The following is a 17,532-nucleotide window of genomic DNA, read 5'->3' as shown; positions in this document are numbered from 1 at the left end:
ATAAGAATGGCTATACATAAATTTATTCAGACATGTATCTAAGAGATAAATGGTTTGTAGACTCTCTCCTAACAAAGGAGAAAATTTTAGAAATATCACATGTAGATCATTCTGTTGACATATGCAAATACAAGGACTGTAAGTGATATATATATATCTCTAATGCTGAAAAGTATTTACCACTGTTTTAAAAATATGAGGTTCACCATTCTCCCTAATTCCTATTCCAGTGTTTAACTATATTTTTTCAGTTGAAAAAGTTTTTTGCTTCTGATATACTTTTCACTAACTTGATCCATTTCCATTTGTTCAATTCGATGTCAACATGGAAAAGGGTTTAGTATTCTTTTTGCAGCATCAGATGACACGTTTGCGTTTTCATGGTGCCAATTATTTTCTGTTCTCTGGAATAAACAGCTACAACAACCTATGGCTTTTTGATACACTTCAATAAAGAATATTAAAGAACAGTTACATGAGATAAAAACAGATGAGAAGTAATAGAAACAGGTCTTCATATGAGGTAGAAACATGCAGAATTGTCAACTTTAGTAAATAGGCTATGCAGTTTAACAGAATCTTGCTGTAATGCAGTCAGCATACTAAATGTAACTGGAGTGGTTTATTGAGTGTTGTCTAAAAGGTAAGAATATAATGTTAGTTGAAACACTATATTGGTGGTTTTATCTTTAATATATTAGAAAATATTAGTTATTTTATCAGTAATATTGGTGTTTATATCTTTCATATATTAGTAGTCTCACACAAAAACCTTTGATTAAAAATGTGATCCCTGGCATTATTGCTATATTGTTCTCTTAAAATTGGCTTGTCTTCAGGGAGATTGTTTTCTCAGTGTAGTGTATTACTATTTACAGTTGCCAGTGCTCTCAGATTACAAATTAAAAATCTAATGCAAATTAAAATAGTATACTCTTTCTGTTTACCTGTGTGGGTATCAGCAAAACTTTTCAAATGCAGTTATCTTAGGTCAAATGAAGATCTTAATGATGTATTGTGCAAGAAAACACATGGTCTGTCTTCCGTACAGTACTGAAAGAACTTAAGGTTCTTTCAAAAGAACTTCTCTCAGAAAAGTTATGGAGATTGACTCTGGACCATTTACTTATGCCTGGTTTAGAACTCGGTTCCCTGTTGTTTGGCTGTTATGCAGGAATCTTCCTTTAGCTTTTGCTTGGGAAAGTCACTAGTTACGGAAGACATACTTTGCAGGCTGTAGTGAATGTATATACATCCTCATAAAAATAAGAAACAGATGTTTTCAGAGTGAGCAATTTTAATGTACGTATTTTATATATATCCTAGGAATTAAATATAAAAATGTGAGTAAAAGTTTCTTATCATACTTAAAAAGAATTTTGTGTTTGGGCTCAGAAAGACAAGGATTTGATTTTGCTTGAGTTCTCTGGTAGGATGGCTTTACTAGGGTAGTCTATGAAAAAGGATGATGTACTTAATGCAAAACTTGATAAAGATGAAAACTGACAAGATTATAATCAATTTTAGCAAGTTACATTAGTTCATTTAGGTAAAACAGGTGCTAATAATGTTACATGACACTGTCACGTGATACATTGTCAGTCACAAATAGCGCTGTAAAAGTCACTGAAGTTATGCTGAGCAAACTCTTGTGCATCTGAGATAGGCATCAGGAAAGTGTACATTTGTTCTGCAGTGGTACCAACTTAATTTGGCTCCTTATTTTGTATGTGGATGGGGCAGAATTTAACATTAAGAGCCTCTCTTTCTTTCCTGATGGAAGTCCTTCTCTATTTCACTTTCTAAATTTAATTAATTTTACATTAAAATCTGTTAAGTTACAGCTTTTAACTATATCTTTAAATGTAAACCAAGTTAGTGTTCAAACAAGAGAAAAAGAAAAACAACAATAAAACACAACACTTTTATGTCCCATTCTTTATCGCTATCTAGAAAACAATGTCTCTGGCTCTGATTCTTAGAAAAATCTTTGCTAATTGATGGTGTTTTAGCAGTCTATTACTGATTGATCTGGTTTTGTTCCTTATTTCTTTTGACAGTGGCTTTTTTTTAAAGGAGAATGAGGAAACCTGTTAATTTTACCCCAAATTAGCCTAAAAGCTTGTCACCTAGGGAGGTAAATCCTCCTAGTATGGGAATAAAACAGAAGCTCCAAGATTTGACACTGAAATGTTGTTTGGAGCAAAAATTTCTCTGTGTGTGTATGTGTGTGTGTGTGCATAGGAAAAACAGCTAAGGATTTAGATGTTGAACGATGAGTGATCAAAAAGGATGTAAATGTATCTTTATCAAATACAAGATAGGAGAAAATGGTCCCAGCATCATCTTAGCTATGAGGTTATAACTGTCTGCAAAATTCAGTGAGAAAGGGATTGTTTCTCCTTCACTCTCTAGTCCAGGGATGCAAAATTTAGAAGATACCTATAACTAGGGATGTAATGATCCCATGGAATTTTACAGATCCCAAAACTTAGGGCTATGAAGGCAGATTACACTGCACTTCTCCTGTAGGCAAAGTGAGTCTTCTCCTTGCCTTTACTAAAGCATTGTTCTGATCAGCTGCCTTCTCTTCCTTTTTTGGGAAGGAAGCCAACTTAACTCTTTCTGCATATCCTGCAGTGCTAACTGAAAATGCTAGTAGCAAAACTTCCCTGGTGGCAGACCACATCATGTCAAGGGAGAGGAGTAACTAGAAGACATTTACCATACTAAAATTAATGAGCTTATTGATGTTATGGCTTAAAGGAAGGGCTTCTAAACTGAGTCATTAACAAAGGCATCTTGCATTTGGAAGATCATACATACTGCAAGAAAATACTTTGTTGTATTCTTGTTCTGGGACTAACTCGGTTAATAACTAAAAACCAGTTGAAGTAAGAAAAAAAGTTTTGCTGTCACTCTGTGAGATGTTTGACACCTTAGATTGTTATTTAGCCTTGCTGATTTATTTTAGTTATGATATTTGTTTCACTAGGTTGACACTTGATAGGCACTCATGTTTATAATTTTGCTATATGTTCATTCCTCTTTCAGTAAAGATTGTGGCTGCGTATTCCCTTCTGAGCTGTACAAATAAACCATAGTTAAAGGAACAGAAAATGTTTTGCTTTGAATGAACATTGCTTTTACTAAATGATACACTCCTTTTCCTTTAGTTGTACTTCAGTACTGTGTCACTGAAACACTGTTAAAAAGCCTAACCATAAGTCTTTTAATTTTTTTCTCTACTGTTAAAAATACGTATTAAAGGAGCATAAATGGACACTGTCATATCAAATTTCTGCCAGACTTTTCGCTCTAAACTACATGAAATTTGGTTTGTTGTATAAATAAATTTGAGGGAGATCAGTATTTTGTAGAAGGGTCTAGTAAAAGCAATTAGTTTGGAAAAAAAAAGACCACTGTAGAAAGTTTTATGAACAAAGAAAGTTTACTTGCCCATATTAATGCATACTAGCTGCATTAAAATACATTTTGAAAGTGTTAAGTGAAAGGAATATGGTCAAATGATGAGATACTAAAAAGCTTCTAAACACTGAGTGGTTTCTCTCATTTATTAATTTGCATTGATTGTATTTTAGCAGCCTTTACCAGTATTTCTATTTGTAATTATGAATTTATTTCAGAATTCACTCTTGTTGATGGATGTTCCTTCTGATAGAAACTGCACATTTCACTATCTTTTCAGATAATGTACTCTTCTGCAATTTTAAAACTGTCATAAAAAAAGGAAACTTAAAACTTCCTAATTATTTATAGTATTAGCTAGTTTTATTTCTTAGGCATATGAAGTTTGTACTAATTTTTTTTTTTGTTCCAACTTTCATTTTTACATTTTATTTAATTGATATTAGGAATCCAAATATATTTTGTCTACTTTCAACAATGCATTTAGCTTTTCCTCTACTGTTCAGAAGGTAACTTTACTTCCAAACATTAAAACTGTAAATTAGGACAATTCTCTGAATTTATAAAAGTTTTAGTAGCTTCAGTAATGTTCCAAAGATATAGCAGCTGTAGTATGAATTTTCTTTTGTGGTGGTTTATGAATGTTTTACAGAAAACTTATCTTCAAAACACTTGCCAAAATGTAACTAGATTAATACGTCTTAAAGTCAAGCTTTTGATATATAATTATATATAGATGTGAAGTGCTGGGGTCTAAGCCCCAAGCCCTGAATCAGAGTTGACATACGGATGATGCGCACAATCAGGCAGGAAAGACTAGCCAATCTTGGGTGAAAGTCAGTTAGGAGATCACTGCCAGGTGTCCTGCTTTTGGAATTAACATCAGATATTCCACCTCTAAAGTTAACAGTATAAAGGCTGGCTCTGCTTGTAGTGAATGGGGGGAGTTTACTTATGTGGTGGATGTACTATGTAGGGTTTCTAGCTAGTGGAAGGGCTTCCTGGCTGTCCACTATGAGGAGGACTCCCAGTGAAGGTGGGACATCACAATCAAGACAGAAAGAGGGTTATATATGTAATGATGTTGCTTCTTGGCAATTACTATATGATTGGAATTGGATTAATGACTTGACTTATTCCTTCTCCCATTACCTGGCTTCTGCCTCAGCTCACTCCTTTCTTTGCTTCATCATATACTGTGAGTGAATGCATCAACCTGTTTATTCGTGTGGTTGTTAGCCACCTCATGTCCTCCTTATATACTCTGGAATGGGATAGAAAGGTCTGGCCTGTGTGCTTCCTATTGATGTGTCCTTTCTACTGGGACACACAATCAGCAAAAGAAGATGAAAACGGCAACCATCTTAGGCTTTGCAGGCCTTGTCATTAAAAAGAAAAAAAGGCAAAGAGCGTTAGGAGTAGACTGACATAACCCATGCCAAAAATACAAGAGACTGCTTCATTACACAGAGAGAACAGAGAACTTTAAGTTGCATGTTATATGGTTATTTCAAGTACAAATTGGTTGTGCACAGCCTTTCCCATTATTGTGGGTAACATTTTATGTAAAATGGTCCAGACAGATGTCACTGTGATTGCAGTGCTGGCCTAAAGCCTGAATGAATGTGGAACTTCTTCTCTTTACTTCTTTGTGGTCATAATGGCACATGATATAGATCGATATGTCATGCCGAGGTTTTGATCTGAAGTGGAAAAAGCCTTTACAGCTCCTATCAAGAGTACAGGAAAAAACACTCAAGATATTTTCAACTCTGTTGCAATTGCAGAATCCTGGAAATGCTCTGTGAAGGCTTCTTCTGTGGGAAGTTTCATATTAATATACTCATAAAATCAAATAATTTCAGAAAACATTAAAATGCATACTATTTTTATTTTCCCATTCCCACTCATTTTATGACTGTTCAAAGAGTAATCTGAGTAGAACCATTTCAAATGCATTGGAAGTTTATCAAAGAAGTAGAAATAAGTGAGAATAATTAATAAATACATGAAATGCACTTGTGACAAAAACAGTTCTTTAAACAGCAGTAAATTCTTTTGAATTTAAGTACAAGGCCTTTGTTCATCTGTAATAAAATTGTCATGTAAAGTGTTGGCTTCAGTGTTGAATGCAAAAAAAAAAAAAAAGGTTTAAGGATTCTGGGAACTCCTTGTCAAGATATTGACCCATCTTTCTAAAGTTAAACTGGAGTAATTTTCTTACTTATAGTCATTCTTGCTCACTGAAATAGTTTCTGGCTATGATACCTGTACAGCCGGGCTTTGTAACTGCTACTATTGCTATAAAAATGCTGTAATAATAAACACAGCAAGTCTATAGAGGTAATGTAAAACTGAAATGAATAGCAGAGTTTAAAGAGCAGGAGAGGAAGGAAGAGAATGAACAGTGTAGTCCATGCCTGAAAAATCAAATAAGGCTTTTTCTTTACTGCAGATTAGGCAAACGAAGTCCACTGTTATTTCTCTAGATGCAATTTGTATGTTAAGTTGTTGCACAGAACACTCAGTTGCCAGCAAATGATGACTTGATATAAATGTTGACCTGACGAAAACTGTCAGTCTCTCAAACCTTGTTTGTGTAGCCCACATGTTGCTTGTAGCATTTAGTTTATTGTGTAAAAAAATGACAGGGCAAAGGGGAATTATAGTCCTTGATAGATTACCAGCAGTATATCCTTATGTTAGGAAAAATAAATTTTGTGCTATAAGTTTTTCTTTTCAAAACAATAGTAGTATAATGGCTACAGTGGATTTTTTTTCAGTTTTCATGTAACAAATTAAGGATGCTCTTTCAAAGTACAGACAAATATTGCATTTAGAGTTACATTGTTACTATAATTATTATCAAGTTACTCTAAATCTTTTGTATTTTTGTTATTATAATGTTAATCCCTTGCTTTTTAGTTTATTTTCTCCTGATTTTTTAGCAGTATAAGTGCATGAAACCACACTTAAAACGAAGGCACTTACATGGAAGAGTAATAAAAGCATCTCTATCAGTATGTTGCTTCCTTCAAAGGTGAAACCTTTGCTGACCTAAAGGGATGAAATCCCATAGCACAAGCCATCTGATTTTAGTTCAATTCAGGGGATATATGATTAGTCCTTGAGACTGCAGTACACTACTGTCTGGAACTCTAAGAATTATAGCGCTTCTCTTTGGGGGACACTTGATGTAAAGAGAAGTTTCAAATTAGCTTCCTTTCTGCAGCAGACTGAATGGTGAAATGATAAACAGTAGTGGCCATGCTTTTCTCTCAGCTCAGATGTGAACCGCTGATGAAAACAAAAAATCCAAATTTAAGAATATCACCAAGATTTAATTTGGAAAATTTAAAATCTTGTGTAATCCATCATGTGAGCATAAATACTTTCTTTAGCCTTAGTGACATGACTTTCTGACAAAAACATAATTTGAAATGGGAAGGAAAGGACATGGCGTTTGTCTTTGAAATGGATAACTTAGAAATTGAAAGGGAGAAATGATCTCTGATGTGAAGGATGTTTTATGGTTATGACTAGCAGAAGTAGTAGTTCTGGTATTAGGTAAACAAAAGTCCCAAATCAGGATTGTGGTCCACTGTGCTAAGTGTTTTGCAAACAAGATGCTGATGTATTATGCAGTAGCTAATTTGTCAGACCTTGTGGGTTTTGGGAAAGGACAACAGTAAAAAAGTACAGCCATTAGCTGCAACCTTAGGTGACCTTATCTTACAATCGTGACAAGTGCCAAATAACTTTGGGAAGCAAGGTAATGAATGTCTGTCCTAGGCTGTCTATCCTAGTTAGAAATCTGCAATTCCATTAACTCCAGTGAATTTCTGCAGCTTTTACAGAAACCTGACCTGGAATTAAGGGTCCAAGCCTCAGTGTTGGTGCAGGATTGTTCATTCTGCTTCTGCTGTACTTCTGTGTCTTCTGTTGTTAGGGTGTCTAATGACTCTGTGTAGCCTGCTTTATTTTGTCAAAATCCTTAGCTCTCAATAGCACCATACAGAAAATGATCCTGGTTGGTTCTCAGGTTACATCCGCTGTATTTTTAAAGTATCAGGTGCTGTCTTCCGTCTTGTATGTTAATATTTGGCTTCTACTCCCTTCTGCTGGTTTTTGTAAATCAATTTTATTTGAACTATAACAGAAATACTTCGTAACTTCAATGTCTTTGTAAATAGTTCTATAAATAAACATCTATTTGTATAATTTCCTGTAGCACTGAAGTTTCTTAAGATATAAAGCTGTTGTACATCAAAGAGAATTCTGCTGTATACATTAATGCATCTAAAGACAGGAGAGGGCATGCTGTACTTAACTTGTTTGACCTGTAATGTATACAAGGAATGGAAAATTTGGTTGCATGTGTAATGACCTGGTAGCCCAGGTAATTTCCTTTATGCCTTAAATTAGGTAACTGACATTCATAATGCATAGAATCTTGCTTGTTGAGCAGTCTAGCACTATATTTGCAGAGCTACTGCTATACTAACTGGTATTATGTTCACATTCAGTGATTTATTTGACCTGGGAAGCCAAAGAATTCCTTCTTTCCTAAAAGGATGTTTTCTAGGTCTCCAAATGATCAAATGATCTACATTCTAGTTTTCCACTTTATTACAGTTGTGGTGAATACGTGATCATTTGCAATATATGTGTGTGTGTATATATGTATATATGGTGGGTCATTACGAATATATAGTATATACATCAGCATATATTGGGACATGACTTTCACTTTGGTCTGTGACTTCAACATTGTTCTGTGGCTTCACCAACCTATTTGAGACACCTCACAAATAAATCACTAATCATACTCGTGGAAGTCATCTCCTTCCTTAAATAAAAGTGTATCTATAATGTACCAGTTTGTATAGAGTATGCTGTGGACCTGTCCCACTGTTAAATAAAGCATAATATAATAAGCTAGAATTTGCAATGGCTGCCTGACACACACAAAGGTATTTCAATTAACCTGCATGCATATATTAACCCTTAGAGTACTGCTTCAAATTCCTGAATTTATTTTGGTATTTAATTTTACCAGTGGGCTATGCTGCTTTTCTACTCTGTTCATAGTACTGTACATAAAGTACATTAAATAGCCATACACAAAAAAGAAGTGGAAAAAAAAAAAGGAAAAAATAACAACCAACCAACCAAAAACCTTCTTATAAACAAGGGATCCTACAAGACTATGTACCCCAGGTTGCTAATGGGTAATGTATTCCTAAGCAACTACTTTTTCTTTAGGGTTTTATATTACGACATGAATGAGAAACATGTAATTTTTCACTGTAGCTGTGTGCTTGTTAGATTTATTCCTGAAGAATAGGTATGTCTCCTATAGAAAGAAGTCAGTTCTTTAAGGGTTAATGTGGGGTTAAGGAATCCTGAGGTATTCTCTTGCTTGTCCTTTCTTAAAGGTATTTGCATGTTAATTCTCTGATATTACCTGAACAGGTGACTATAAGGACTATGAATGACTAACCAAATGAATGAAATCATTAATTTCAAGTGCTTGCTTGTATCTTGTAAATGACTGGAAGACAGAAATGTGATTTCTCGATTGAGGTCTTTAACGAAATACATAAAAATCTCCCTAGAGCAGAAACTTATACTGACAATTTACTTTGATTTCTTTTTCTTTCAAATAGCCCTATAGAATCCTGCCAGAATTTCTACAAAGATTTCACATTACAGATCGACATGGCTTTCAATGTGTTCTTCCTACTCTACTTTGGCTTGCGTGTAAGTAGTGTGTTTTTGATAGCATAAGACAGGGAGGGAATATAGCTAGTAGGCAGGGGTAGTCTTTGAATACTGCCTGACTTTATAATGTCTAGACAAAATCAAGCTATCTGATCAAGAACATGTAGGTAATAATACTAAACATCTAAGGTCACTAAGGAGACCAATAGTTTATAAATTAAGCCATCTGTTCCAGAATGTTCTGTGTGATGGAAACTGAAAACTATTACCCAAATGCTTTGCAAGTTTTGTGCTAATGGTAAGGGGGTATGTTCGTACCAAAAGAATTGAAGTTGCACTTTGGCCACTCTTACTTAAAGCAGTAACTTTGGCTATGTTATCAAGAAGCAGAGCATAATAAGAGAGCATACGCTGAGAGTTGATGTAATACTTTCATATTAATGGTGTATGTTTTTTGGAAGGGATAAAGAGTATTCTAAAGTCCATTCTTGTCCTGTGGAGTGAATGCCCTTTAGCAGTTGCAGTATTTAAGATGCACTGCCAGAACACTTTTTTGAGTTTCAGTTTCAACCAGAAAAAAATTGTGTTATCCAAAACTGCTTTGTGATGCAAACTGAAGTATGGTGAAAGGGGATGATAAAGATTCATTTCAGATTAATAATCCTTATCTAAATTAAAAAGAAAATAGAGGTGTAACTTGACTTCTCCAGGAAGTCCTGATGAACTAAGTTTTCTAGTTATGTAAAAAGCATCTCATACCTTTAGGTATTTTATTTACCTTAGGGTTTTTGTTTCTTAATTTGTTTTTAATAAATAATCCTGTGAGGACTTACTGGCAAATTAAAGCATTTAAAGAAATATTTCAAAATCTCATCCTTCTCCATGTGTTGTCCTGATGATGCTGCAACTCAAAATCATATAACTATTACTTTATCTTTAGTTCTAGAAGTTATTTTTCACCCACATATCCATTTTAAAATCTTTGTTGGCTAGTATTCAACTGTATGACAACTCAGAACTGAAGTCTTGAAAGTGCTGATGAAGACCAAGTCCAAACTGCAAAGGGCTTAGCACAAAATCAAGCAATAGGGTCTGGCAGATACATGGCAAGGTATGGTAGGATTGCTTCTGTAGTGAATGAAATTGGCTTTTATTAGTCACTAATTACCTAAATGGATAATTGTTCAAATACTTCCATAGAAAAGTAGGAGTGGCCTTTACAGTCAACAGACCATTATTGGGTAATGCACTTAAACCTTTTTGAAAGCCTAAGATTGTGCCCCATGAAAAGATAAAATGCTGATTATAATTTATATTGCAGGTTATGGAAATATTGATCTGACATCTTAAAAAGATCTTATTTCCAAATATTCTGACTACTTCTAAACTCAACAGAAGGGACTAGTAAAGTTCTGCTGAAATGATATTTTTGTTCAGTTTTCACGCTGGAGCTTTGATATTGAATAATACAGACTAACAAAATGACTGGTTTTAATTTAAAATTTTTTTAAGGCACATGCTGCTCACATTTGTCCATCTTATTTTTGGTTTCTTTACATCAGTAGAGTCCACTTTCCAGTACTTTATCTGTAACTCCAGCAAAGTTGGTATGCACCATAAACATTTTCTGTTAAATTTCTGAAGTAATTCTAAAGCAAGGAGATTAAGTGGATGAAATAGTTTTGAGAATGTCAGTATTTGCTTTGGAAGACAGTGGATATTGTCTGGAATTAAAAAAAAATACAAGCACTGCTTTGAAATGTTAGTCTAGGTATTAAGACTTCCATGAGTGAAACTACTTCATTAAATGTCTTTGTGATGAATTCAAATTTTACATTTCTGTGTATATTTTTATTTCATATTTATATAAAGCATATGTTTTAATTATTACTTCAATGTGACTAATATTTTAACCTTATTTAAGCACATGGATGAATGGGAATGTCCTCGGCATCTTAAGTTTGCCAGTTTCCCTAGACTGATTTTGTAATCTGGAGAGGGAAATGACCTCATCCATGGCACAATCTGAAGGACTGAATTTCTGCTGCAGTCCTGAATTATGAATTGTCGGAGTCATCATGGTGATTACCTCTGGGTAGCATGATAATGTGATTCTTTGTAAAGTATCATGTTTTTAGAAACCTGTGAACAGCAAATACATGATCGGTAAGAATACTACCAACATGTTTTGTGTGCTACAGCAAAGGAACCTATGCTTTTCTAATGTTACTGATACATTGTTAATAAACGTGGAGAAAATGTTTTTCAGCACAGATGAAATTGTATAAATGTTCTGCCTCTTCAGTTAAACCTTTCATTTTAATCTCAATGTAATTATCAAACAATGCACAGTAAAGACTAGTTTCCGGTGAGACACGCTGTTTTGTCTGAACTGACCTAAAGCATGAGTTTCTTCTCCACTAACTTTGGAGTTTAATATTTTAGAATGCAAAATATTGCACAGAATTACAACGACCATGAGCATAATCTGATTCTTTCATCCCTGTCCCTTTTTTTTTTTTTTTTTTTTTTCCCCAGTTCATAGCAGCCAATGACAAGCTATGGTTTTGGCTAGAAGTTAACTCAGTAGTAGATTTCTTCACAGTCCCTCCAGTGTTTGTGTCAGTATATTTAAACAGAAGTTGGCTTGGTAAGTAAAATAGTTTTTCCTTTTAATATCTGTTATAAAAATACTTAAACATTTTGATGAGGAATATCTTCATCTTGTGACATTGTGTAAGCAGAAGACTATTACCAAAATTACTTTTGCAATGAATTTGCCATTTCAGCAGACAGGTGGGTTATGTCAGAAAAATCACTTACTAAATCTATCCTGTTCTTGATTTATGAATATAATCTCCTACTCTAAGAGTTAGTGAACTCTGACTTGGAAGTATTGTGTAATATGAGGCCATTTTTTAAAAATAAATAATTTTATTTCATTTTCTCAGTTTCCAACCTTAATAAGGGATCCAGACCATTCACCCACTGAACTGGATTGCCATGAATCCTTGTCAACAACAAAATCAACATATTTTCTTCACATTTTGAACCAATATAGCTTAATTTTAAATCAACTGAAAAAAAAAAATTGGAAGATTGTTTAGACACTTACAGGGCTTAACATTTGTGTAGGACTGCTAGGAATGCATTAGAATAGAATATGCCACATGTAAAAGGGAATACAGAATGAAGCAGAGCAGACAAATCAATTAAAGAACACCCATAATGTAGCATATGAAATTTCTTGTAATAATTGCATATTCTCTCCAGGTAAGTGAAATGAAAGTCAAAATTTTGGAGTTTTTTTTAGGGAAATTTCCTAAAAATTATATACTTTGTAAATGCCATGGTTTTGGGCAGTATATGAAATCTCACAACTTGACAGTCCATTTCTCCAGAAATACAGACACTCATTGTCCCTGAAAACTGAAGAGAATGGTCATCTTCAATGTTTCACATGGAAAGGAAAATAAAAGAGAGATTCTTTTATATTAGTATAAAATTTTCAACTTGATAAAGAAGTGTAAAATGCAAAAATTGACTAATTACTGTTGTTGAAAAGAGATTAATAAATGTATAACCACATTAGTGTTCATACTGTATACATCAGTGGTTATTCATATGCCAAAGAAGAAAGCAGTGAAACAGCCAGAAAAGATCACTACAGATCCTCATATCATTGCTGTCTTTGTGACATATTTCTGTTATGTATGTAAAACTAAGTACTGCTTTTTTGAAGGGGAAAATGTCACACAGTTACATATTTATGATAGGAAAAAACCACCAAGGTATGTAAATAAAAAACAAGCTTATGCTTAAAAAGAAATTCCTGATTTCACTAGCTGTAACTCAACCCCAGATTATTTCCATTATGTGAATTAAAGGCATGTGTTTTCACATTTGAATGCAACATATTGAAGTTTCCCAGAATTTTGACACTGAAATCATTGGAGACGAAGGCTATTTAAGAGCAAAAACTAGAATCGCAGAATCCATGGAAAAGGAATAGTAAGTGAGAAGAACAAAACTGCGATATTTGGGAAATGAGGCAAAGAGATAACTGAGACAAATACCCTTTGTGAAAGGGACTGCATAATTGACTGACTCATGGTGAAACAGCAATTTAACTAACAGTACCAACAGGAATGATGAGAGAGTTTGCCCATTTAGCAGTTTCTACTGAGTAGCTTTTGCAAGATTTATGTCACTTTGTACGCAGAGTTTAATCATTGTACTTATATTTATTCATAGGGTTGAAAGGATTCCCATCTCTCTTAATTACACCACTGTCACTTTTTCTTGATTTCTTGTTTGTAGTACCACTTCATCTGTTTTCTCATTGAAATCTCCTGAGACATTTATCACCTGCTGACCTGCTGATGCACAGAAATTTTTTTTTTATTATTTTATATTTTTTATGTAGTCATCTTAGGAATGACATTTTTACAATGTCTGAGCTTCGCACCTGCTTCCACTGTGTTTATTCCAAAGGGCTTTTCACTTTAGGGAAAATTATCCCTGGTGAAATAATTCACTAATTCAAGAATGTAAATTATTGAGATCACTGACATATCTGTAATTTACATCAGCGAGTTATTATTTTGAGATGCTGTGTTGAAGGATTTTTAAGCAATTACACTGAAGTGTGTTAATGTGTCTATTCCTTCACACCTTTTAAAGTAATGGCAAAATTTACTCTGCCTTTGGAACTCAAATACTTTGGGCACCCAGAATGGGTGGAGTTTCTGGCTCTTGAGATTTTACAGGTAATTTTGACAGTTAATTTAAACCAAATTATTGCATTGCATTTGTGAGTGTGGATACTGTCTTTATAGTCTAAATGAAGGTACACTAAAAAAGTTGTTGGATAAAACCAAAGAATATGCATTGGGAGAAATAATACCATTGTAAAACATTTATTTTTTTTTTTAATACAAAGTCATCATGATTTGAATATCAAAGGTAAATTTCAGGTTCAGATCTTCATTTCAATGGATAGCTTGCTTGTTTGCCAAGTTGGAGAACCCTGCAACAAAAGACTGTGATTTATAAATACTCTACACACCACTTAAAAATGTTATTCTGTCTTCTATGGTAGCAAAGGCACTTCAAATAACTGAAATGCCTTTTATCATGTACTTGTGTGCTTATGAAAGAAAATACTGATTTTATGAGCAGACTGTATTGGAATAAATTGCCTTGACAGGATGGTATTATTAGAGGAAGATTAAACATGGAAAATGTGATCTTGGTTTCAGGTTTACAAGGATATGCAAATGAGGACAATCAGCCTTAGAACTACAGTGATTTAAGTAAAGCCTGATATATGGATTTGGTAGTGTCTCATATTGCTGAATTACAGAAATTAAAGATAGAAAAGGTCTATTAATCAATTTCCTTTTCCTGTGTGCTTCATCTATTCTTTTGTACAAAGTCTCAAGCAATAGGAACTGTTTGATTCCGAATATATTCTATTATCAGGAAGATTATTTCAATGTTCTACTTCCCTGACATCATTTTGAGTCTAAACTGCAGATGAAGCCATGCTATATTTTCAGAAAATAATTCAAGATTTACAGCGGGGAAAAGAAGACAACAGATGCAAATGTAGACACATACAGAGCATAGAGAACAAATCTTTCTGTGTGGTGATTAGCATAGTTATGGATAAGAGAGGATCCTTTTTTTCCAGTCTTTGCTCAGATTCTGTCCAGGTTCTGTTAGAAACATCTCAGTTTTGGATGAGGCTTGTGGTCTCAGTATCAATTCCTGGTGTGAGAAAACTGTTTCCAACATCTCTGGTAGACAGGCACTATTTCTGTGAGTTGGAGAATGAAATTGGTTTCCCTCTGTGGAAAGAGATAGATGTCTTCTATCTCTAAGAAAAAGCAGTGTGTCTTATTAAGACAGTTAAGCTGATGGTGTGAATGTCTTCTGGCCATCCAACAACTGTGCTTCAAGTTGAAGCTTTAATTAAAAATCTGTGCCATGAAAACATTTGTTTTGATACCTTATAGACTTTTTTTGACATGCCATCTACAGAATGGCTCAGCCTGAAACCATATTTGAATCTGCAGAACACTTTATTTCTTTTGGAAAATGTGTTTTAGTGGAACTTAAAAGCAGTACCTTAGTTACACTGACACAAAGAAGTGCTCTGGTAACTGAACTGTAGGGATACCAATGTGAAAAAGGAATTATGAGCTCCACAACTTTATAAGAACTTATTAGAAGAGCTTACCTTTTCAGCTAAGATTGGAGGTTTATGTAAGCCAGATCGTTCATATCCTTTCATCCACAGGTCTCAAAACTATCCGTTTAATAGCACCTTAAATTTGCCAATCATTTGCAATGATTTTGTTGGTTAAGTATTGTGTATTTCTGCCATCTATTGGCGAAAACTTTGAATGCACATCCAAATTCTACAATATTTTTTACAAAGCTAGTGTATTTTATACAGCTTTAAAGCATTTTGTGTGATTTTACTTGCATTGTAAGTTATTTTACATGTAGTAGAAGCTAAATTCTGCAAAACTTCCTAGATTAAGTGTATTTTATGTACATGTACTACTTCTCTGTACAGTAATGTTTCTTTGTACACTTTAAATACCTTCAAACAGGTATCAGAATAAATTTAATGAAAATAGTTCTGAATACTCAATCTGCTTGATGATTTGGCAATAATGTGTCATTGAATGGACTATTCACATTTATTTTATATTACAAACAACAATTTTTTGATACTTTAATCAGTTCCGTTTTTACAGAGCCATGTACATTTTGATGAGTACCAGTCAAAATGAGACTCACAACAGGCTTTTAAGTTGTTACAGTATTAATAGCAAAAGGTAACCATGTGACAAATTGTATACATCATAACATTCAGGATGAATTCTTATGAACATTGTTGCATGCAATTGTGAAAATATGCTTTTGTCTCCTCCACTGATGAGAAGCCAACCAAGGTAGCCAAAAGATGCTGAAGCAGAGGAGAAAGCCAAGAACAGTACAAGAGTCAAGTCTCATTACTTCTGTCATCTAGCTGACATTCATAGAAACTATGTGCTTGCTTCCCTACAACTCTGATTTTGAGGTAGACTGAATAATTTAAGTCAACCAGTTCCCAGTCTTTCACTGTCTGTGAGTGGCACTGTGAGTTGCGTAGAAAATGCATGTTAAATAATTCTCTTTTCTATCCTGCGCTGACTGGGAGGGGCCACAAATAGGGGAGTATCTTGATTTTTTTCCTGTGTAATTGAGTGGCAGGCTTAGCCCAAAAGTAATCATACCCTCTGACAGCTGAGGAGCTATTGCAAGTTACTATCATAGCTATTACCAGTTATATTGATTTGAATAAAAGTCCTTCCTGATTTATCTGGCTGGCTGGATAGACTGCATTGACTTCTTGAATATTTTCCCCTCTTGTCTCCATCTGAGAGGAAAAACCTAGTTGAGCAAAAAAGCATCTTTAATGGGGAAAATAAAAAAAAATCCAGTCTTAAGTTTGCTTAAGACAAACATTAAACAACTGCATATAGTTTGTTGCCGTCCTGCTTTACACATGATCCAAAGCCCTGCCTGTCACTAGCTTCTTCTCTTCATTATCAAACATTACTACTCTAGTATCATTGGTTAACACTAGTATGTGGATTTTACTTTCCCTCCCGAATATTAATAGAAGTATTAAACAACTGAAGGTCAAGAATACATTCCAGGGAAGATATACAAGGTTCATTTAAAGACTTAATGGTTCTTGGTCCATTTAATGAGTACCATAGCAATGCTGAGTAAATTGCATCAGTATTCATAGCTTTATCACTCAGACATGGAACTTAATGGAAAAGCTAATGGGATAGGATGTTTTTCTAAAATATAAATGTAAATATAATTCTTTCTCTTGACCACTTAATTACTTGGTAGTAGAATTCCTTTTTTTTTTTTTTTTGTCTAAGATTCATTAATAAGCCTATGGTTTCTTCTTTTGAACATATGGAAATAACATTTAACTTTCTTAAATATTTCTGGAACTGCTATAAACTCTGTGGCAGGCTCACTGAAAACCAACATTAAAAAGTTCACACAGTGAATTTTTAAAACTACTGGACACGAGTTACCCAGACATGATTACTTAAAAATGTCTGGCTTAAATGGAAGTGTTTATTAGCAATCTCCTTAGTCGCCTTAGGCAGACAGCTATGCCATCATTACATGACTGACTTTTTCTCAGCTATAAAATAAATATGTGAGACACTTCTGCCTTATCTCTATTATTAATGAAATGGCCACCATCCTTCTGTAGGAGAATTCTGCAGTTAGAATGTCTTTTATTTGCAATGCAGTAAGTCTTTGATTGGTTAACATGGTTCATAAACGCTT

At 34.1% G+C, this 17,532-nt stretch overlaps 1 protein-coding gene across 1 annotated transcript in view; it reads left to right on the top strand.

Moving 5' to 3' along the window:
* LOC103772818 (calcium-activated potassium channel subunit alpha-1) overlaps positions 1-17,532 on the top strand; it is a gene marked incomplete at both ends in the record, with an annotated part of 117,435 nt that overhangs the window by 51,198 nt on the left and 48,705 nt on the right. The window contains 2 exons of the mRNA XM_008940161.1: positions 9,099-9,192; positions 11,692-11,803. Of these exons, the coding sequence (XP_008938409.1) occupies positions 9,099-9,192; positions 11,692-11,803 (206 nt within the window). The remainder of the gene's footprint in view (positions 1-9,098; positions 9,193-11,691; positions 11,804-17,532) is intronic.

Source organism: Merops nubicus, unplaced genomic scaffold, assembly GCF_000691845.1.
Source record: "Merops nubicus isolate BGI_N331 unplaced genomic scaffold, ASM69184v1 scaffold11665, whole genome shotgun sequence".
Classification (NCBI taxonomy): Eukaryota; Metazoa; Chordata; class Aves; order Coraciiformes; family Meropidae; genus Merops; species Merops nubicus.
The sequence above is the reverse complement of the archived record's forward strand: the minus strand, read 5'-3'. Positions and strand labels throughout refer to the sequence as shown.